The following is a 17,834-nucleotide window of genomic DNA, read 5'->3' on the forward strand; positions in this document are numbered from 1 at the left end:
TGGGTGCTGTCCCTAAGCTCTTCAGCTCAAGGCAAGTGCTCTAGTACTTGAGCCACAGCACCACTTCTGCTTTTTCTGCTTATGTGGTGCTGAGGAATCGAACCCAGGGCTTCATGCATGCAAGGCAAGCACTCTACCACTGAGCCACCTTCCCAGCCCTGCATAGATTATTTATTTACTTAGGTGCTGGGCATGGAACAGAGGGCCTTGTATATTTGATGTCTTGAGTATATTACTGAGTAACAGCCCTCATTTCTGATTTTTTTTTTTTAAGACAGGGTCTTGCTATGTAAACCAGGCTGGTCTCGAATTCATGGTCTTCATGATTCAGCTTCAAAACTCCTGTGATTACAAGTATATACTACCATGCCTAGTATAGTTCTTAAAGTGCTTAGTTAATCAAAATGTACTATATATGCTGAATATTAGGTTCAGGACTTCTTGTAATACTTCATTGGTACCGCTGATTAAAAATTTAATGTTTGGCCGGGCACCAATGGCTCACACCTGTAATCTAGCTACTAAGGAGGCTGAAATCTGAGGATCACGGTTGTTTTGTTTTGATTTGTTTTGAGGCTCATGGGCTTGAATGCTGGGCCTGAACACTGTCTCTCAGCTCTTCAGCTCAAGGCTAGTGCTTTACCACTTGAGCCACTGTACCACTTCCAGTTTTCTGAGTGGTTTATTGGAGATAAGAGTCTCATGGACTTTCTTGCCCAGGCTGGCTTTCAACCACAATCCTCAGATCTCAGCCTCCTTGGTAGCTAGGATTACAGGCATGAGCCACTGGCACCCAGCTTCTGAGACTCATCTCCAATTAACCACCAGAAAACTGGAAATGGTGCTGTGGCTCAAGTGGTAGAGCTCTTGCCTTGTGCTAAAGAGCTCAAGGAGAGGGCCCAGAGTTCAAGCCCACCATCACCAAAAAAAAAAGTTTGGCTGGGAATGTCGTTTAGTGGTAGAGTGCTTGCCTAGCATGCATGAAGCTCTGGGTTCGATTCCTTAATACCACATAAACAGAAAAAGACAGAAGTGGTGCTGTAGCTCAAGTGGTAGAGTGCTAGCCTTGAGCAAAAGAAGTGCAGGGACAGTGCCCAGGCCCTGAGTTCAAACCCCAAGACTGGCAACATCCCGCCCCCCCCCACACACACACACTTTTTCTCCCTCATATTTTATTAGCATCAGTTCATTGTGCAAGGGGGTTTCATATTGACATTTCCAGATGTACATACCATGTCCCCTTGAACAGACTCATCCTGTCACTCTCCCTCCTCTTCCCTGACCCCCTCCATGTAACATGCTTTAATCTTTGAATGGTTACTCTTTTCAATGCATGTCAGGAACCTGTAGTACTTATTTCTATTTTATTGTATGGTTGACTGTCTGGCCAGAGGATGAAAGTCTCCAAAACAGTGACTTTTTCCATGTCACTGTCAATGTGGATTCACATGTGTTCCATAGGACTTAAATTGACTATGTCAAGCCAATGAAGCCTGTTCAGTTACACTCCTGTTAATGTGCTGTGCATTATATAGTTTTCAGTTTTAACGTTCTTATTTGGCTTTTATGTTTTTATCCTTCAGGAGACAGCTTTGCAGAATTCAGGTCTACAGGAATCGATGATGGTTTCACAGATTTTAAGACAGCCGATAGTATTTCACCACTAGAGCCGCCGACAAAAGACACAACTTTTCCAGCATCTTTCCCCTCAGGAACTACACAACTGAAACAACAAACACAAGTGAAAAGTCCTCTGAACCTTGCAGACCTGGATATGTTTTCCTCTGTTAATTGTAGCAGTGAGAAAGCATTGCCTTTTTCGGCTGCATTTAGCACATCCAAATTAGCTTCTGCACGACCTCAGCCAGTGGTTTCTGCCACAACTACAACAACACTGGTATCCACTAAAACTTCTAATTTGGCTGATGATTTTGGAGAATTCAACCTTTTTGGGGAATATTCAAGTCCAGCATCTGTTGGGGAGCAGGATGACTTTGCAGATTTTATGGCTTTCAGTAATAACTCCATTTCATCTGAGCAAAAGGCAGATGACAAATATGATGTCCTTAGGGACGAAGCTAGTCCTGTGCCTCTCACCAGCAACTCAGGCAGCACAGCAAAGAGTGCACAGAACTCAACTGCAGCATCTACCAAGTATGATGTATTCAAGCAACTTTCCCTTGAAGGAGCTGGACTAGGTGTAGAAGAGTTGAAAGATAATACTCCTTCTGGAAAAAGTGAAGATGATTTTGCTGACTTCCACTCCAGTAAATTTTCATCCATGAACTCTGACAAATCCTTGGGAGAGAAAGCAGTGGCTTTCAGACACGCCAAAGAAGACTCTGCTTCGGTGAAGTCCCTGGATCTCCCTTCCATTGGTGGTAGCAGTGTCGGCAAGGAGGACTCTGAAGATGCACTTTCTGTTCAGTTTGACATGAAATTGGCTGATGTGGGAGGAGATCTTAAACATGTCATGTCTGATAGCTCTTTGGATTTGCCAACAGTTAGTGGCCAGCACCCTCCTGCTGCAGGTGAGGAATTGGTGAGATTGCTCTGGTAATGGTGATGGAGATTTCAAACATGTCTGTGCGTGTTGATTTACAAAAGACTGGTGAGCTGGTCCTTTACCTTTATGAATTTCTAATAATTAACCTCACTGTTTCCAGTCTCCTTGAAGCAGTGTTAAATTTGAATCTATTGGTACTTGGGCATATGGACACTGTGACTACTCTGAAACTTAGATTGGATAACCAAAATGTTTTTATTTTTGAAATCCAATTCTAATTTTTGGTGTCAGAGTCACATAAGAACCCACTGCTTAATGAACTCCCATGTTGCCAGACATTTTATAAGGACTTATGAGTGTCAGCAGTGTTTGTTCATTTTGGTGAGTGAAATCAATGTTTCCCTCTCCTATTGTCTTCTCTTGGGTATTGTCTTCTCTTGCTGCCCACATAGTAGCCAGTTTAGTTTAAAGAACCCACTTTTATAAGGCCAAGGAAGTAAAAGCTTCAAACCAGTTGTATTGCAGCTTGTTACATCCCTTGAGGAGGAAAGGGAAAGCACTTATTTACAGATGTCCCATGGCAAGGAGAGGGGCCTGTGTTGTTAGTGGAATCCAGGTGCTGTTTTGAGTGTGAACTCTTATTGCAAGTATTAGGTTATAATAAATCTGTAGATGCTAGAATAGGGTAACCACTAACTTTCTGATAAAATGTTTGAAAGCATCTTTTTAGGAATCCCTCTTTAAATTCAGTGTGGATTTACATGTAGCATTTTATTCTCTAATCCATCTTTCTGTCTCAAAAGCTAGATTTCTAGTGTTCTAGTTTTTGTTTGTTTTTTGATATGTATATAGAAAGATAAACCTATTTTGTGGCCTTTAATGATGAAAATGGTCTCAGTGTTACAGTATTATTCTAGAAATGTATTATTCATTTGAAGAGTTTTATGATTTTTTTTAACCTGAGAGGGATACATTACACACTTCCAAGATTACAGGTCCAGGCAGAAAATGTAAAGTACTGTAGATTTTGCATACATTAAATTGGTAAGTCAGAAACCAAAATGATGTCCATTCTTCAGTTATTGGTATGTTGAAGGTTTTCTTAATCTGTGTGTTTAATTAGGAGCAAATTAGCAAAGATGTTATGTATCATATTGCAACTTGCTGAGGTGTTTTCTGAGTGCCATGGACTGTCTGAAGAGCTCCTGTGCCCTTCACTATTTATTTATTTATTTATTTATTTAATGTTGTTTGAGACAGTGATTTTTTTCTTCTTGTGCGCGAGCTGCTGAGCCATAGCAATTGGTTGCAAAGTGCTCTATCTTCTGAACAATAGTATTTGATTTTTATTTAAAAATCTCATAACAGGTATACTAGCCTTTTAAACTCTGAAGTTTTCATTAGAAGCTATTTTTCTGAAAATGAATCTATATTCTTTCACAGTGCCAAGTTAGATGTCTTTATGAAATAGGTCTAGTCTAGTTTTGGAGTGTCTTTTCCCCCTATTTTATTTGGGGAGTGGAGATTGGTTTTTTAACTGAGCTCTTCTGATGGACCTGTTAAAATAATCTGTGCTCATGTTCTTTATGTACATTTGGAACATTCCAAGAATGAAACCTGCCCTGTTCAAGCCAACTCTCTCAGAGTGACAATGCTTTTAAAAGCAAGATTGTTGCCTCCGGTTGATCTGTAACCCTCCTGTTGGAAAGGAGCAGTATCCCCTTAGAGCGGTTGTTAAAAGGGTTTGATGACTGACCAAGGGGCTTGACCTGTGCTGTTGTTCAGCTGAACTACTCTATCAGTGCATTAGAGAGGGCAAGTGGCAGGCAATGCTTCAGTACCATATGGTTTTACTTTCTCCTCCTGTTTACCACAGTATCTCTTGCTCTGTGAGTTTAAGGGTTAAATATACATCTTGTTGCAGAAATAAGAAGTGGACTGGTGAAGCAAGTAAAACCTAGTAGATAGTATCTGTGGACCTTTTCCTGTTTAGAAACCCTAACTTAACTCTGAAGGGGATACTGTCTCTCTTAAACTCTTGCTATAATTCTTTGTATAGAAGGTAGATATTACCAATAACATTGCCTGATTTCTCTGCATATTATTGCATTTAAACTTTTGAGCCCTTGCTGCTTATAATTTCAATGAGTCTGCTTTTCTCCCCCGACTAAATTTAATCTCTGGCACTGCTACATCTTTATGTTTAGTTATTAAGATCATTTGGTTTTGTTGACAGCAAGAGCTTACTCTTATTTGTGGCTTTCACAAAAGGTCAGCAAGACTTCTGTAGCTACCTACCTGTAAAGCAGCTCTTCTTTGATATTAAAACTCTTTGTATTTTAATCAGCACCTTTTTTTTTAATTTGGCCACTTTCTGATGTCTTTTTTCAATTTAGACATTTTCTGTGTGAATGTGCCTTTTTGAACTTGCTTTAGTATATCCCTCTGCAAATACTGATCTGCATGCTTATTCTGATGACTTCCTTTTCCAGCTCTCTGTACTATTCTCTTTTGTGATCTGTAAGTCCTGTGTTAATAAATAATTCTTTGGCATATTTTGAAAGTGTGAGGATGTGTGTAATTTGTACTTTTTCAGTGCTAGACCAAAGGAGTACCTGGCTGGAATAAAGTTTAAAGCAACAGTATCTCTTGAAACTAGATGGGTTTTTTCCTTTTGTTTCCTCAAATACCTGTCCTGCCTCCTGAGCCTTTGGGCCTTATAATTCCATTGTTGTAAGGTTTTTAATAGAGTACTAAGTTAAGATTGAACTTTAGGGGCTACAGCTGTGGCTCAAATGGTAGAGTGCCTACCTAGCAAATGGGAGGCCCTGTGCTTAAGCATCAGTACTGAAGAAAAACAAGGTAAAACATTTTAGGACTGGGAATGTTATTCAATAGTAGAGCACTTACTGAAATATTCAAGATCCTGGATTTGATCCCCCAGAATTAGGGGGAAGGGGCTGCAGGGTTTATAGATGATGACAGACAGCACTGAGTTTGAACTCGGGACCTTGTACTTGAGCCACATTCCCAGCCTTGAGAAGTAATTAAAAAAAAAAATATTTAGCTATGGTAGTACAGGCCTGCCATCTCAGCATTTGGAGGCATAAGCAGAAGGGTCTCAAGTTTAAGGCCAACCTGCATAGTGAGATCTTAAGAAACAACTTCTAGAAAGACCAAAGAAAAGTAGCCAAATTTAGAAAACGTTGTATTTTTATTATTATACATTAATAGTACAAGGGGGTTTCTTTTGTGCTATTTTCTTTCATATGTGGATATAGTATACTTTGAACAAGTTCACCTCCTCTATTCTCATTTAACCCTCTCCATTTTAGAGTATAATAGTATAAAACCTTACAAATGGTATCATATTTTTAGAATAGACATTTAAGCCAAATAAAAACCTCAGGGAAAAAGTTTGTATTTCAATAAATGGAAGGTTTTACTCTTATATCTTGAGGCTTTTAATTCTTTGTTCTTTTAGAATTTGAGGAAGAAACAAAATTAAACTACTGAAGATGAAGACTTTGAGAAAGATTCCTGAGAGGTCATTTTCATATCTGAGTTTTGTTACTTGAGAAAGAAAAAAGTTGTTGGGATTTAAATTAACTCTTAAATAAAGGTGGGCCTGCCATTCAAAAATAGTTTGTTCCAGAGTACAATGCAATAGAAAGTTGGTTTAAAAAATTCATATAAATTCATTACATTTTAATTATGGTATGTGCTACCAACAAATTTGGAAGAAAAAGGTCTCAGTGTAGCTTCCCCATCTAGTGACAATATCTGCTGAATTAGTTTAGGAGTTTTTCATGCTGTGTATACAGCCAGTCTCACAGTGGCTTTGACTGAGGAATTCCTTTTTCAGTGGAGTTCTCTAATGCTAGAAAGTTCATCAGGGACTGCTTTATTTTAACTCCTTTCTGAGCCTAACTAATTGCTAATAACTCTACACACATATTCAAATGGAGCATCATTTCTTAAGTAACATTACTTTTTTTTTTTTTTTTTTTTTGTCAGTGTGGGGCTTGAACTCTGGGCCTGGGCACTGTCCCTGAGCTCTTCAGCTCAAGGCTAGAGCTCTATCACTTGAATCACAGCACCACTTCCAGTTTTCTGATGGTTTATTAAAGATAAGAGTCTCATGGGCTTTGCTGCCTCGGCTGGCTTTGAACCATGATCCTCAGATCTCAGCCTCCTGAGTTGCTAGGATTGCAGGTATGAGCCACTAGTGCCCAATGTAACATTACTTTTTAGGAAAGTTTGTTGTTGTTGTTGTTGTTTATTTGTTGTTGTTTTTTATACTGATCCTGTGGCTTAAACTCAGGCCTGGGTTCTGTCCCTGAGATTTTTTTGTTCAAGGTCTAGCTCCTTATCACTTGATCCACAGCTCCATTTCTGGGGTTTTTGATGGTTAATTGGAGATAAGAGTTTTACACTTTGCTGCCTGGGCTGGCTTCAAACTACCATCCTCAGATTTCAGCCACCTGAGTAGCTAGGTTTACAGACATGAGTTTTAATAATACAATAATATAGAAAAAACTTATTTGCAGTGAAGACTTGAATTTATTTATTTTTTTTTTGTCGGTCATGGTCCTGAACTCGGCCTGGGCTCTGTCCCTCAGCTCTTCAGCTCAAGGCTAGTGCCCTACCACTTGAGCCACAGCACCACTTCCAGCTTTTTTCTGTTTATGTGGTGCTGAGGAATCGAACCCAGGGCCTCATGCATGCAAGGCAAGCACTCTACCACTGAGCCACCTTCCCAGCCCCCAAGACTTGAATTTTTTTAATAATTTTTTATTGAGTTTAAGTGATTACGTAAATTTCACAAATTTCACAGTATTGTGGGATAGTGATACTTAAAGTCACAAACACATTTGAACCTCCACAGGGCAGATTGCCATTAGAAGACTTGAATTCTGTGCTATAGGTTCAAACAAACATACTGTATTTTCTGCATGCTAAGTAAGATATGATGGGCTAATACTTGGCTTCTATATCAATACTTGAGAAATTACACAAATGTATTTATGGTCTTCAGTCATCAGTCATGTTCAAATCCCTGCTGATTGTTAGAAGTAGCAAATGAACATAAGGGTTCTGCCATTGAGCTAACTTTCAGACAAACCATTTTATTTATTACTGAGCTGCAGTTCTAGCTTTTTGTTTTTGTTTTGCCGGTTGTGGGGCCTGAACTCTGGGCCTGGGCGCTGTCCCTCAGCTCTTCAGCTGAAGGCTAGCGCTCTACCATTTTAAGCCACAGCGCCACTTCTGGCTTTTTCTGCTTATGCGGTGCTGAGGAATCGAACCCAGAGCCTCATGCATGCAAGGCAAGCAAGCACTCTACCACTGTGCCACTTTCCCAGCCCCATAGCTTTTTGTTTTTATATAATTTGAGTATTTTTTCTTTTTGTGACAATGAATTGAGGACCTCCCATTTATCAGGCTGGTGTTCTACACTTGAACCATGTCGTCACTTCATTCAAGTGCTTTTTGTTTTATTTATTGGTAGTACTGAGGATTGAATCAAGGCTTTATGCTTGCAAGGCAGAAACTCTGCCACTGTAGCCACCTTTCAGGCCCCTCATTTGAATACTTCCAATATCCTGTTTTAGAAAAATGTTGGCTCAGCAGGGTGCTGGTGGTTCATGCCTGTAATCCTAGCTACACAGGAAGCTGAGATCTGAGGATCATGGTTCAAAGCAGCCCCGGCAGAGAAGTCGATGAGACTCTTTATCTCGAATTAACCACCAGAAAACCGGAAGAGGCACTGTGACTCAAGTAGTAGAGAGCTTGCCTTGAGCTGAAGAGCTGAGGGACAGTGCTCAGACCCAGAGTTCAAGCCCCACAAGCGACACACACACACAAAACATGTAGGCTCAGTAAAGTGAGAGTATAAAAGAGTCTCATACATAGGAATTCTTTTTGTACTACCCTATTTGTTGCACAACCAAATGGCCTCAAAAGAAATTTTCATCTTCTGTGCTTCTTTGCATAACTTTGTTTACCTATTGAAGACTATGGATGGGCCACTGTCTTTGGCCTTCTAGCTTCCTCTGACTTAAAATACTCATAGAATTGCCACTTTCTTTTCTTTTTAATTGAATTTAAACAGAAACATGCGGGAGCTTAGAGAGAATGTGGGTGTAACTTAAACTATAGCATATGGGAGTGTGTATAAATGAAGGATGAGAAGTTTCTGTGAAATTTAGAAAACATTAGAAGAAACATGCACCAGTGGTTCATGCCTATAATCCTAGCTAATCAGGAGGCTGAGCCAGGCAGAAAAGTTCACTTAGACTCCAGCTCCAAAAAAGCCCTCAGGAAGCAAGGCTGTAGATGTGGTTCAAGTGGTAGAATGCCATTCTTGCAGGCAAACCAATCAAGTGGGAAGTCCTGATTTCAAACCCCAGTACTGCAAAAGTAAATACAAAGGAGGATGATTATACCATAGCATTTCCTAGCCTTATATAAAAACATTATTGCCAGGCACCAGGATGATTATACCATAGCATTTCCTAGCCTTATATAAAAACATTATTGCCAGGCTGGACAGAAAAGACTGTGAGACTCCTGCCTCCGTAAACTACCCCCCAGAAAAGCTGGAAATGGAGTTGTAGCTTAAGTGGCAGAGCGCTGGCCTTGAGCAAAAGAAGCTTAGGAACAGTGCCCTGGCGCTGTGTTCAAGGCCTAGGACTGGCACCAAAACAAACAAAAAAACATTATGGTACCCCTAAAAGCCATAGCATCTGGGCCTGGGAAGTTGACTCAGTGGTAGAGTGCCTGCCTTGCATGCATGAAGCCCTAGGTTCGATTCCTCAGCACACATAAACAGAAAAAAGCCAGAAGTGGTGCTGTGGCTCAAGTGATAGGGCACTAGCCTTTAGATGAAGAGCTGAGGGACAGTGCCCAAGCCCAGAGTTCAAGCCCCATGACCACCAAAAAAAAAACAAAACAAAACCCATAGCATCTTTCACTTACACTGTGATCATCATTTTTGTTACTGCTTTCTTAAGTATCACCTGTAAAAGTATTTGAGACCTTATTCTCTAAGGTAGTAATAATAGGGCTGTTTATTCTCTAATAGGGCTGAGGATGAAGAAGATCTGACATGGCTTGCTTTGGTAAATGAAGTCTGGGTTAAATCAATATAAGGAATTAAAAGACATTTTTGCCTTGGTCCAGTGAACACCTACTGTTATAAAACACTTGAAAATAGTAGAATTTGCACATTTATTTCCATTCTTCTAAGTCTTTTCCTCAAAAGCTAGCAGACTGTGTGTGTGTGTGTGTGTGTGTGCGCGCGCGCGCGCGCGTGTGTGCGCGCATGCGCGCTGTCAGCTTTAGAACATGGCCATGGAAATGGGTAGGGCCTTCTGTGTTCCATAGCAGCAACTCAAATGCTTGGAAATTTTTTATTTATGTCCATTCAAAAGGAATTTTGGCATGGGTTATGGTAGAGACTGATAAGGTTGCTTCCAACATGAAAAATAAATCCCTTTCTTGATTTGAGATCTACAATGGAAAGCAGGTTATACAGTTGATTCCTTTGCCCTTGGTAGTAGGACTTTCCTGGCTGTAAACAAGTACATGTATTAAAGCACACAATTTGATGTGTTATCTGTGTGCAATTGCAGTCTAGCTTTGCATGGCCTAGGAATTCTCCAACTGGAATTGGAAATATAGTTGTAATTCTCTGTTCATTTTATTGCATTCATTTTCTATTTTCTTTTCTTTTTCTCTTGCAATGTTCAGAATTCAGCTTTCAAATTGACAGCCCATCTATAGTTAACTTCAGAGATTACAAAATAAAGTATGGGTTATTCCGTATCATTTTTGTCTACGCAGTCTTTATCATTAATGTGATGAGGCTTACAAAATCTATAACATTTTAATACCATTATACAAATATAAATAGATATTTGTCTTTATATGGGTTGTTTAACAAGTATAGAATTGTAAAAAGAGGAAAGAAGGAATTTTTTAAAACATAATTTTGTTATTACAATGTTGTGTAGAGGGATTACCATTTAACAAGTCAGGTAAATAAGTACATTTCATTTTTTTGTACAATATCACCATTCCTCTACTTTCTCCCAGTTTCCCCCTCCTGTCCTTGCCCACAAGCTCCATTTTCCAAATAGTGTATAATGAATGCCATGACTGCATTTATTCACCATAAGAGATTTTCTTGCTTTAAAACATACCTTTAATGAAACTGATGCACTACATTTTTTACAAGTATTTGTTATGCTAGAAAATACTCTATAGTTACACTGTTTATAAAAACTAAGCTTTAAGCATTTTACATAAGCATTCTGTCTTACATTGCCTATATAACAGCAGGTTTAGTATTTAATGTGTTCAAAGGATATACTCTTAATTATTTTTGACCCTGTAGTAGCCAGTAAATAAGCAAAAGTGAATATAAAAGTCAAAAGTTTGATTTCAGTGATTCTTGTATGCTTACTCTTCATTTAGAAAAAAAAGAAAGTATTAAATGTTTCACGTTTTAGTCTTTCATTTGGTTTTTTGGTCATTTCTACGAGTTGTTCCAGAAGGCAAAATGTATATGTGCATCAACTTTAATAAAAGTAACTTTCACTAAAAACCTTTGTAATTATAAAAATATGTAAAAATCAATTTCTTAATAATTTAAAAATATGTAAAAATGCTTCAACTAAGGTAGCCCTTATTTCTTATACTTTCACTGAATTCTAAGTTTTTGTAAAAAGCTTTCTGTTGCATAATTGTACAGAATGATCTTTCTATTACCATAGTAACTTGGTTGCATTATTTGAACTGGAGTTATCATTTTATTAAATTTATGTTTGGTCCCTAGGAAAATTGCTACCTTTTGTAGATGTGTCTGAAAACACTTTCTAATATAGCTTCCCCAAAGAGCTTTCTGGTAGAATCTAATAATAAAAACATCTGTATTGTGAAACATTCTTCTTAATGTGCCCTTTGAAGACTAGTCTTATGTATTGCTTCATTTGGCTTTGGGCACCTTCTGATCCCTTTAAGTAGAAGAAGGAAACAAATACAGCAAGAGACTAGGAAAACATCTTATCTGAAGGCTTGTTTCATTTATTAAGCAAAATTTTCACCTGAGTCTCTTTTTCCTTCTGCTTAATAAGCCATGTTTGAAGGTACAATTTGTAGTATAGAATTTTTTTTGGGGGGGGTCCGGTTGTGGGGCCTGAACTCTGGGCCTGGGCTCTGTCCCTCAGCTCTTCAGCTCAAGGGTAGAGCTCTACCACTTGAGCCACAGCACCACTTCCGGCTTTTTTCTTTTTGCTTATGTGGTGCTGAGGAATCGAACCCAGGGTCTCAGGCATGCAAGGCAAGTGCTCTACCACTAAGCCACCTTCCCAGCCCCCTGTAGTATAGAATCTTAAAATATTCCATCATGCAGTGAAAGATAACTTGCTTTTCACTGGTTGGATTCTGGTAGCATTTTAATTATTAGTACCCTTTTCCTAAGGAAGCTTAGAGAAAGAGATTTATTGTTGAGGAGCTATATGTTACAAGCCTGTGTATCTCATAAACTATGCAGCATTGCCATGAAAGAAATAAATATAACCTAATGTTAGTTAGTTCACATTTTGACTTATGAAAGCCTGGGTTATAAAACTTTTGAACATTTTCCTTGTAAATCATGTATGAAGGTGCTTGTTGGGGACATTTGGCTGTCTTGCCTCGTAATCAATGACTGAAATGAAATAAATACTTCCTATCAGCCCAACCAGATAAACTGCAATATCATGATGGGAACTCCTCCACACCAGTCCTGTTCAGTTTCAGCTGGTTTTACCTTTTGAAAAAAGCTAGAAACTTTTCTTCTAGTAATATCACTAAAATGTTGAGTTGGGTTTTTAAGCCAGGTGCCAATGGTTTAGGCTTGTAATCCTAACTACTCAGGAGGTTAAGATATGAAGATCACAGTTTGAAGCCGGTGTAGGCAGACAAATCGAAGAGGCTTTTTATCTCCAAATAGCCATCAAAAAACTAGAAGTGGAGCTATGGTTTAAATGGTAGAGCACCCAGGCTCTGAGTTCAAGTCTCAGTACAGGCACAAAAATGCATTCCATTTTGAACTATAAAGATTACAACTCCTAGATGTTATGTTCTTCCACCTGACCCTCCTGGCCTTTCACACACAGACCACAGTTGATCATCCTAACACAGCCATTCTAGCCCATGGTCTTGCCCTCATTGTACACATGAGCAAAACCAAGGTTAAGAAATGGGAGGCAATTTCTCTAGTGTCCCACAAGTTAAGTAAGCAGCAGAGTTGAACTTGGTTTTATCTGCACTAGAAACCCACATTCTTAACTGCTGTTTCATGCTACCTCTTTAAATTTATTGTTGAAACATGTATTAAGAATGCATTGTATAATGAATCCTCTACCCCAACATTTCTGCTTTCTACTTCTTTCCCTTTTATTTATGAATGGGCATGGGAGATACATAGTTGAAGCAAAAACAGGAGTTCCACAGGACTCAGACTTTTGGTTCTGTTTTTTAAGGACTAAAGTAGATTAGACTGATTTTCCTCTCTTCACATTCCATCTCAGCAGTATGACGTCCAAATTGACCAAAATAGCAACTAGGTAAGTAATTGATTAAATAAAAATCTCATATTTGGCTTTACCTGAGATAGGAGTTAATAATTTATACAAGTTAAATGACATTGTTTTTATTTTAGATAGGATAAACTGTCAACTCTTAATTAGTCTTGTACAGTTCATATGACCATGCTTTAAAGAACTTTTTCAAACGAAGTCAAGAGTTTATAAGGGGACAGTTTATTAAATCATCTTAATTTTCCATCAAACAGTATATACATCACTAGATGAACCTTGTGTCTCTTTTAGCAATTTTTAAATAGAAAGAAAATGAGTCTTTGTAACCAAACATCTATGCAGACTCAAGGCCAATGTGTTGAGATTTTTTTATTTTTGGGGTTTGTTTTTTTTTTGTCTGTTTGTTTGTTGGTCGTGGGGCTTGAACTCAGGGCTTAGGTGCAGTTCCTGAGCTCTTTTTGCTCAAAGCTAGACTCTACCACTTTGAGCCAGAGCACTACTTTCAGTTTTCTGGTAGTTAATTGAAGATAAGAGTCTCATAGACTTTCCTGCCCGGGCTGGCTTTGAACCACAATCCTCAGATCTTAGTCTGCTGAGTAGCTAGGATTACAGGCATGAGCCACCAGCGCCCGGTTCTTTTTGTTTTTCTTAAGATCAAGCATTATAACCCAACTCCATTAGTTTTAGTACATACTCTAAATTCTGTTACTCCAGCATGACATAAAGCTAATAGCATGTGCTAGGCATTTTTGCTTCTGCAGAATTTAGGGGATTTTGCCGAAATTGTGAGCTTGCCTCTAATTTTGGGGTCTTATTTCCCTTTCAGATATAGAGGACTTAAAATACGCTGCTTTTGGGAGCTACGGTAGCAATCTTGCAGTGAGCACACTTACGAGCAGTGACTGGTCAGACAGGGATGACACATCTCAGGGCAGAAAACTCTCTCCATTTGTCCTCTCAGCAGGAAGTGGCTCCTCAGCTGCCTCAGTTCTTCTAAAGAAAGAGACATCGTTTGGCAGTTCTGAAAACATCACCATGACATCTCTCTCCAAAGTAACGACTTTTACAAGTGAAGATGCTCTTCCTGAGACTCCCTTTCCAGCTTTTACCAGTTTTAAAGATATGATTCCTCAGACCAGTGAACAAAAGGAGTATGAAAGTGGGGACTACAAAGATTTTGCTAGACAGGATCTGCCTGTAGTTGAACAGAGCCAAGAGGCTACATGCCCAAGCCCAGCGTCCAGTGCCACCTCTCATGAAACCCCCAAAGAATGTTCAGATGACTTTGGAGAGTTTCAGAGTGAAAAGCCGAAGATCAGCAAATTTGACTTTTTAGTAGCCACTTCACAAGGCAAAGTGAAATCCAGTGAAGAAATGATCAAAAGTGAGCTTGCAACCTTTGACCTTTCTGTTCAAGGTGAGTAGCTACAAGGTAGATTTTACTGCTGTGGATGTATTCCACTGAGTTGTTAGATATTCTTTCTTTCTTTCTTTGGTGCCAGTCCTGGAGCTTGAACTCAAGGCCTGGGCACTGGCCCTGAGTTTCTTTTATTCTCAAGGCTAGTGCTCTACCACGTGAGCCACAGTGCCACTTCCAGCTTTTTCTGAGTAGCTTATTGAAAATAAGAATCTCAAGGACTTTCCTGCCCAGGCTGGCTTCAAACCACAATCCTCAGATCTCAACCTCCTGAGTAGCTAGGATGATAGGCATGAGCTGCCAGCAACCAGCTTAGATCTTCTTTCTTAAGTTGGTTCTTGGTTTAGTAGGAAATATATCTTCTTTCTAGCTTCTGAAATCGGGGCCAATTGCATATTGCTCTAATAAAGGCTGCCCTGAAATGGAAGTCAAATCAGTATCCCTTAGTCACATTTTGAATTAAACACAAACAGGACATGGACTAAACAGAGCATGTAGTTGTTGTTCACTAGTTTAGAGATGTACTATTTAAAATAGCCAGAGAGGGGCTGAGAAGGTGGCTCAGTGGTAGAGTGCTTGCCTTGCATGCCTGAGGCCCCGGGTTCGATTCCTCAGCACCACATAAGCTAAAAGAAAAAAAAAGCCGGAAGTGGTGCTGTGGCTCCAGTGGTAGAGAGCTAGCCTTGAGCTGAAGAGCTGAGGGACAGCGCCCAGGCCCAGAGTTCAGGCCCCACGACCAGACCAAAAAATAAAAAAATAAATAAAAATAAAAAATAAAATAGCCAGAGAGTAGTCTGGGGTATAGATCATTGGTAAAGTACTTACTTACCTACTATGAACAAGGCCTTAGCTTCCATCCCTAACACCCCCCACAAAAAAAAAAAAGGCTAAAAAATAGATTTGATCTTCTTGTGGGCAAGATCTTTCCCTGGTTTATAGTATCTTTTATTCCAGAGGCTGCAATGTGGTGGCTGAGGTCTGTATTCATCCTGCAGGTCTGTTTCAACTGATGCATAAAGTGTGAGATAATTGTTCATACTTAAAAATTATAAATTGTCTAATGTGGATTTCTAGCTTTAAAAAAAAAGAGTAACACTATCTTGCAACACTAGAACTGCCTTCTCATGTCTTAACAAGAGCTGAGTAGAACACCCCTAGAAATGGGACATGGTCTCTACTAATTCTATCTCCAGCTGGCCTACTTTTTCATTGCTTTTCTTGCCTGCCTCTAAGAACATTTGAATTTACTTTAATCTCATCCTGACAGAAGAGTTCATGGGACTTCAGTTGGATTGAGAAAGTATGAAGAGTTCAGGTACAAATCCATAAACTAATGAGTAGGAAAGCAACACAACTGTTGCTTCAGTGTTTCTGCTCTTAGAATAATAGAACAATTGAGCTAGATAAGAGAAGAATAGTAGGAAAAATTAAAGGTAGGGACACTAAGCAAGGGAAAGCAATAGAAAGGATTCATCGAGAAGTTTTCTAGAGTGAATAAAGAGTTTCCTAGAATGAATAAGGATTGTTTCTAAATGGTTCGTGACATACTGTCTGAAAAAAAAGGGGGGGGGAAGAATTGTGTAAGCAGGAGCCTCTGCTGGAGCTAAGCTGAGTAATCAGAACCTTTGCTTTTATCATCCCTCCTCCCAGGATCACACAAGAGGAGTCTGAGCCTCGGTGATAAAGAAATAAACCGGTCCTCACCTTCTCCAGCCCTGGAGCAGCCTTTCAGAGACCGTTCCAACACTCTGAGTGAGAAGCCTGCTCTACCTGTCATCCGTGACAAGTACAAAGATCTAACTGGAGAGGTAGAGGTGAGTAGAGTTCTTTTCTACAGGGGATCAGATAAAAGACCAGCTGAGTCTTGAGGACCCCAGGAATAAATGTTTTGAAATTTCACCTGAGGAAATGATCAAGAGAATGACAGAGAATAACAGAGAGCCGGGCACCAGTGGCTCATACCTGTAATCCTAGCTACTTAGGAGGCTGAGATCTGAGAATCATGGTTCAAAGCCAGCCTGGACAGAAAAGTCCATGAGATTCTTATCTCCAATACACTACTCAGAAAAAGCTGGCACTGTGGCTCAAGTGGTTGATTGTCATACAGCTGAATGTTAAAACATCGAAATAAAGGAGAAAGGGGCAATGTTCAAGATATTTTGTTTCTCTTTGCTCCATCTTGGTTCCATGCTCTCTTCCTCCTGTAGCCAGCACACTTAAATTTCATTTCCTCACTCCTATTAGCCATACACACATTTGCACAGACATTATAGCTAGGAGTGGGAAGCCAGTGATTTGACATCAGCCAGGGATTTGACTGCATACCTCCAGGTGATTGCCTATAAAGAAAGGCTACTGATGGAAATAGCAAGGTAGCATTGGCAAAGGAAAGCTGCTATAAAACATGTCCTTCAGGCTCATTTGCCATGTGCTTAGAAACACTAATTATTAATTTTAAATAATGATCACTGGGTTCAGAACAATCAACTACTTTTATGACAAGGCTTTCAATAAAAAGGAGCCTTCCATCTCTTTATTGACAAAGTCATAAGTAGAGGATCCAAGGGTTGCCCATTTAACCCAGGTCTTTGTATACAATCCACAGGAAAATGAGAGATATGCATATGAGTGGCAGAGATGCCTGGGGAGTGCTCTGGATGTGAGTATGTACTTTGGTGTTACACCCATGTAAGTGCTCTCTTGCACTGTTGTGTCCTCTCTTTGGTTCTTTTGAGTGGACAGAGGCAAGCTTGATGGGAGTCATGGCCCTGAACAACGTGAAAATTATTCATCTCAAATAAGGATTCTTTCATACTTACAACAGCAAAGTTTGACTTATTTGTCAACACTTTCCTCTTCAGTCAGGGTGTTTGAGAAGTAACAAGACAATAGTATTATCTATACCTAAATAAAAATAGTCCTTAAAGTAGGTTCTTTAGAACCTCTATCTTTTCAGTTGCAAAGAAGTGGCAGCTAGTTTCTTTAAGGTTAAAACTAAATTCTCAGCTTTGTTTCAGTATAAGCATCAGTCATAGTTTTTCACATTTCCTTGCTTTTTTTGGTTGGATTTTCTAGTAATTGGAAATTGATTTGCAATGAACTTTCTATATAAGGGAATGTGATTTCATTTCTTTTTTTTAAAATCCTACATATTTATTCTTCAATGATTTAAAAAGTGATTGGATTCACCCCAATGTCTAATTGCATTATTTGGGGTTATTTAATCAATAACAGCATATTTAATGTTTTTTTATTGTGAACATACTGTACAGAGGGGATACAGTTACATGAGCAAGGTAATGAGTACATTTCTTATCAAGCATTG

The 17,834-nt window shown here is 39.2% G+C and overlaps 1 protein-coding gene across 1 annotated transcript in view; it reads left to right on the top strand.

Moving 5' to 3' along the window:
* Synrg (synergin, gamma) overlaps nucleotides 1–17,834 on the top strand; it is a 64,087-nt gene that overhangs the window by 34,064 nt on the left and 12,189 nt on the right. The window contains exons 15-18 of the mRNA XM_013013074.1: nucleotides 1,584–2,531; nucleotides 13,919–14,509; nucleotides 16,160–16,323; nucleotides 17,115–17,172. Of these exons, the coding sequence (XP_012868528.1) occupies nucleotides 1,584–2,531; nucleotides 13,919–14,509; nucleotides 16,160–16,323; nucleotides 17,115–17,172 (1,761 nt within the window). The remainder of the gene's footprint in view (nucleotides 1–1,583; nucleotides 2,532–13,918; nucleotides 14,510–16,159; nucleotides 16,324–17,114; nucleotides 17,173–17,834) is intronic.

The sequence above is a fragment of the Dipodomys ordii genome, unplaced genomic scaffold, assembly GCF_000151885.1.
Source record: "Dipodomys ordii isolate 6190 unplaced genomic scaffold, Dord_2.0 Scaffold19, whole genome shotgun sequence".
NCBI lineage: Eukaryota > Metazoa > Chordata > Mammalia > Rodentia > Heteromyidae > Dipodomys > Dipodomys ordii.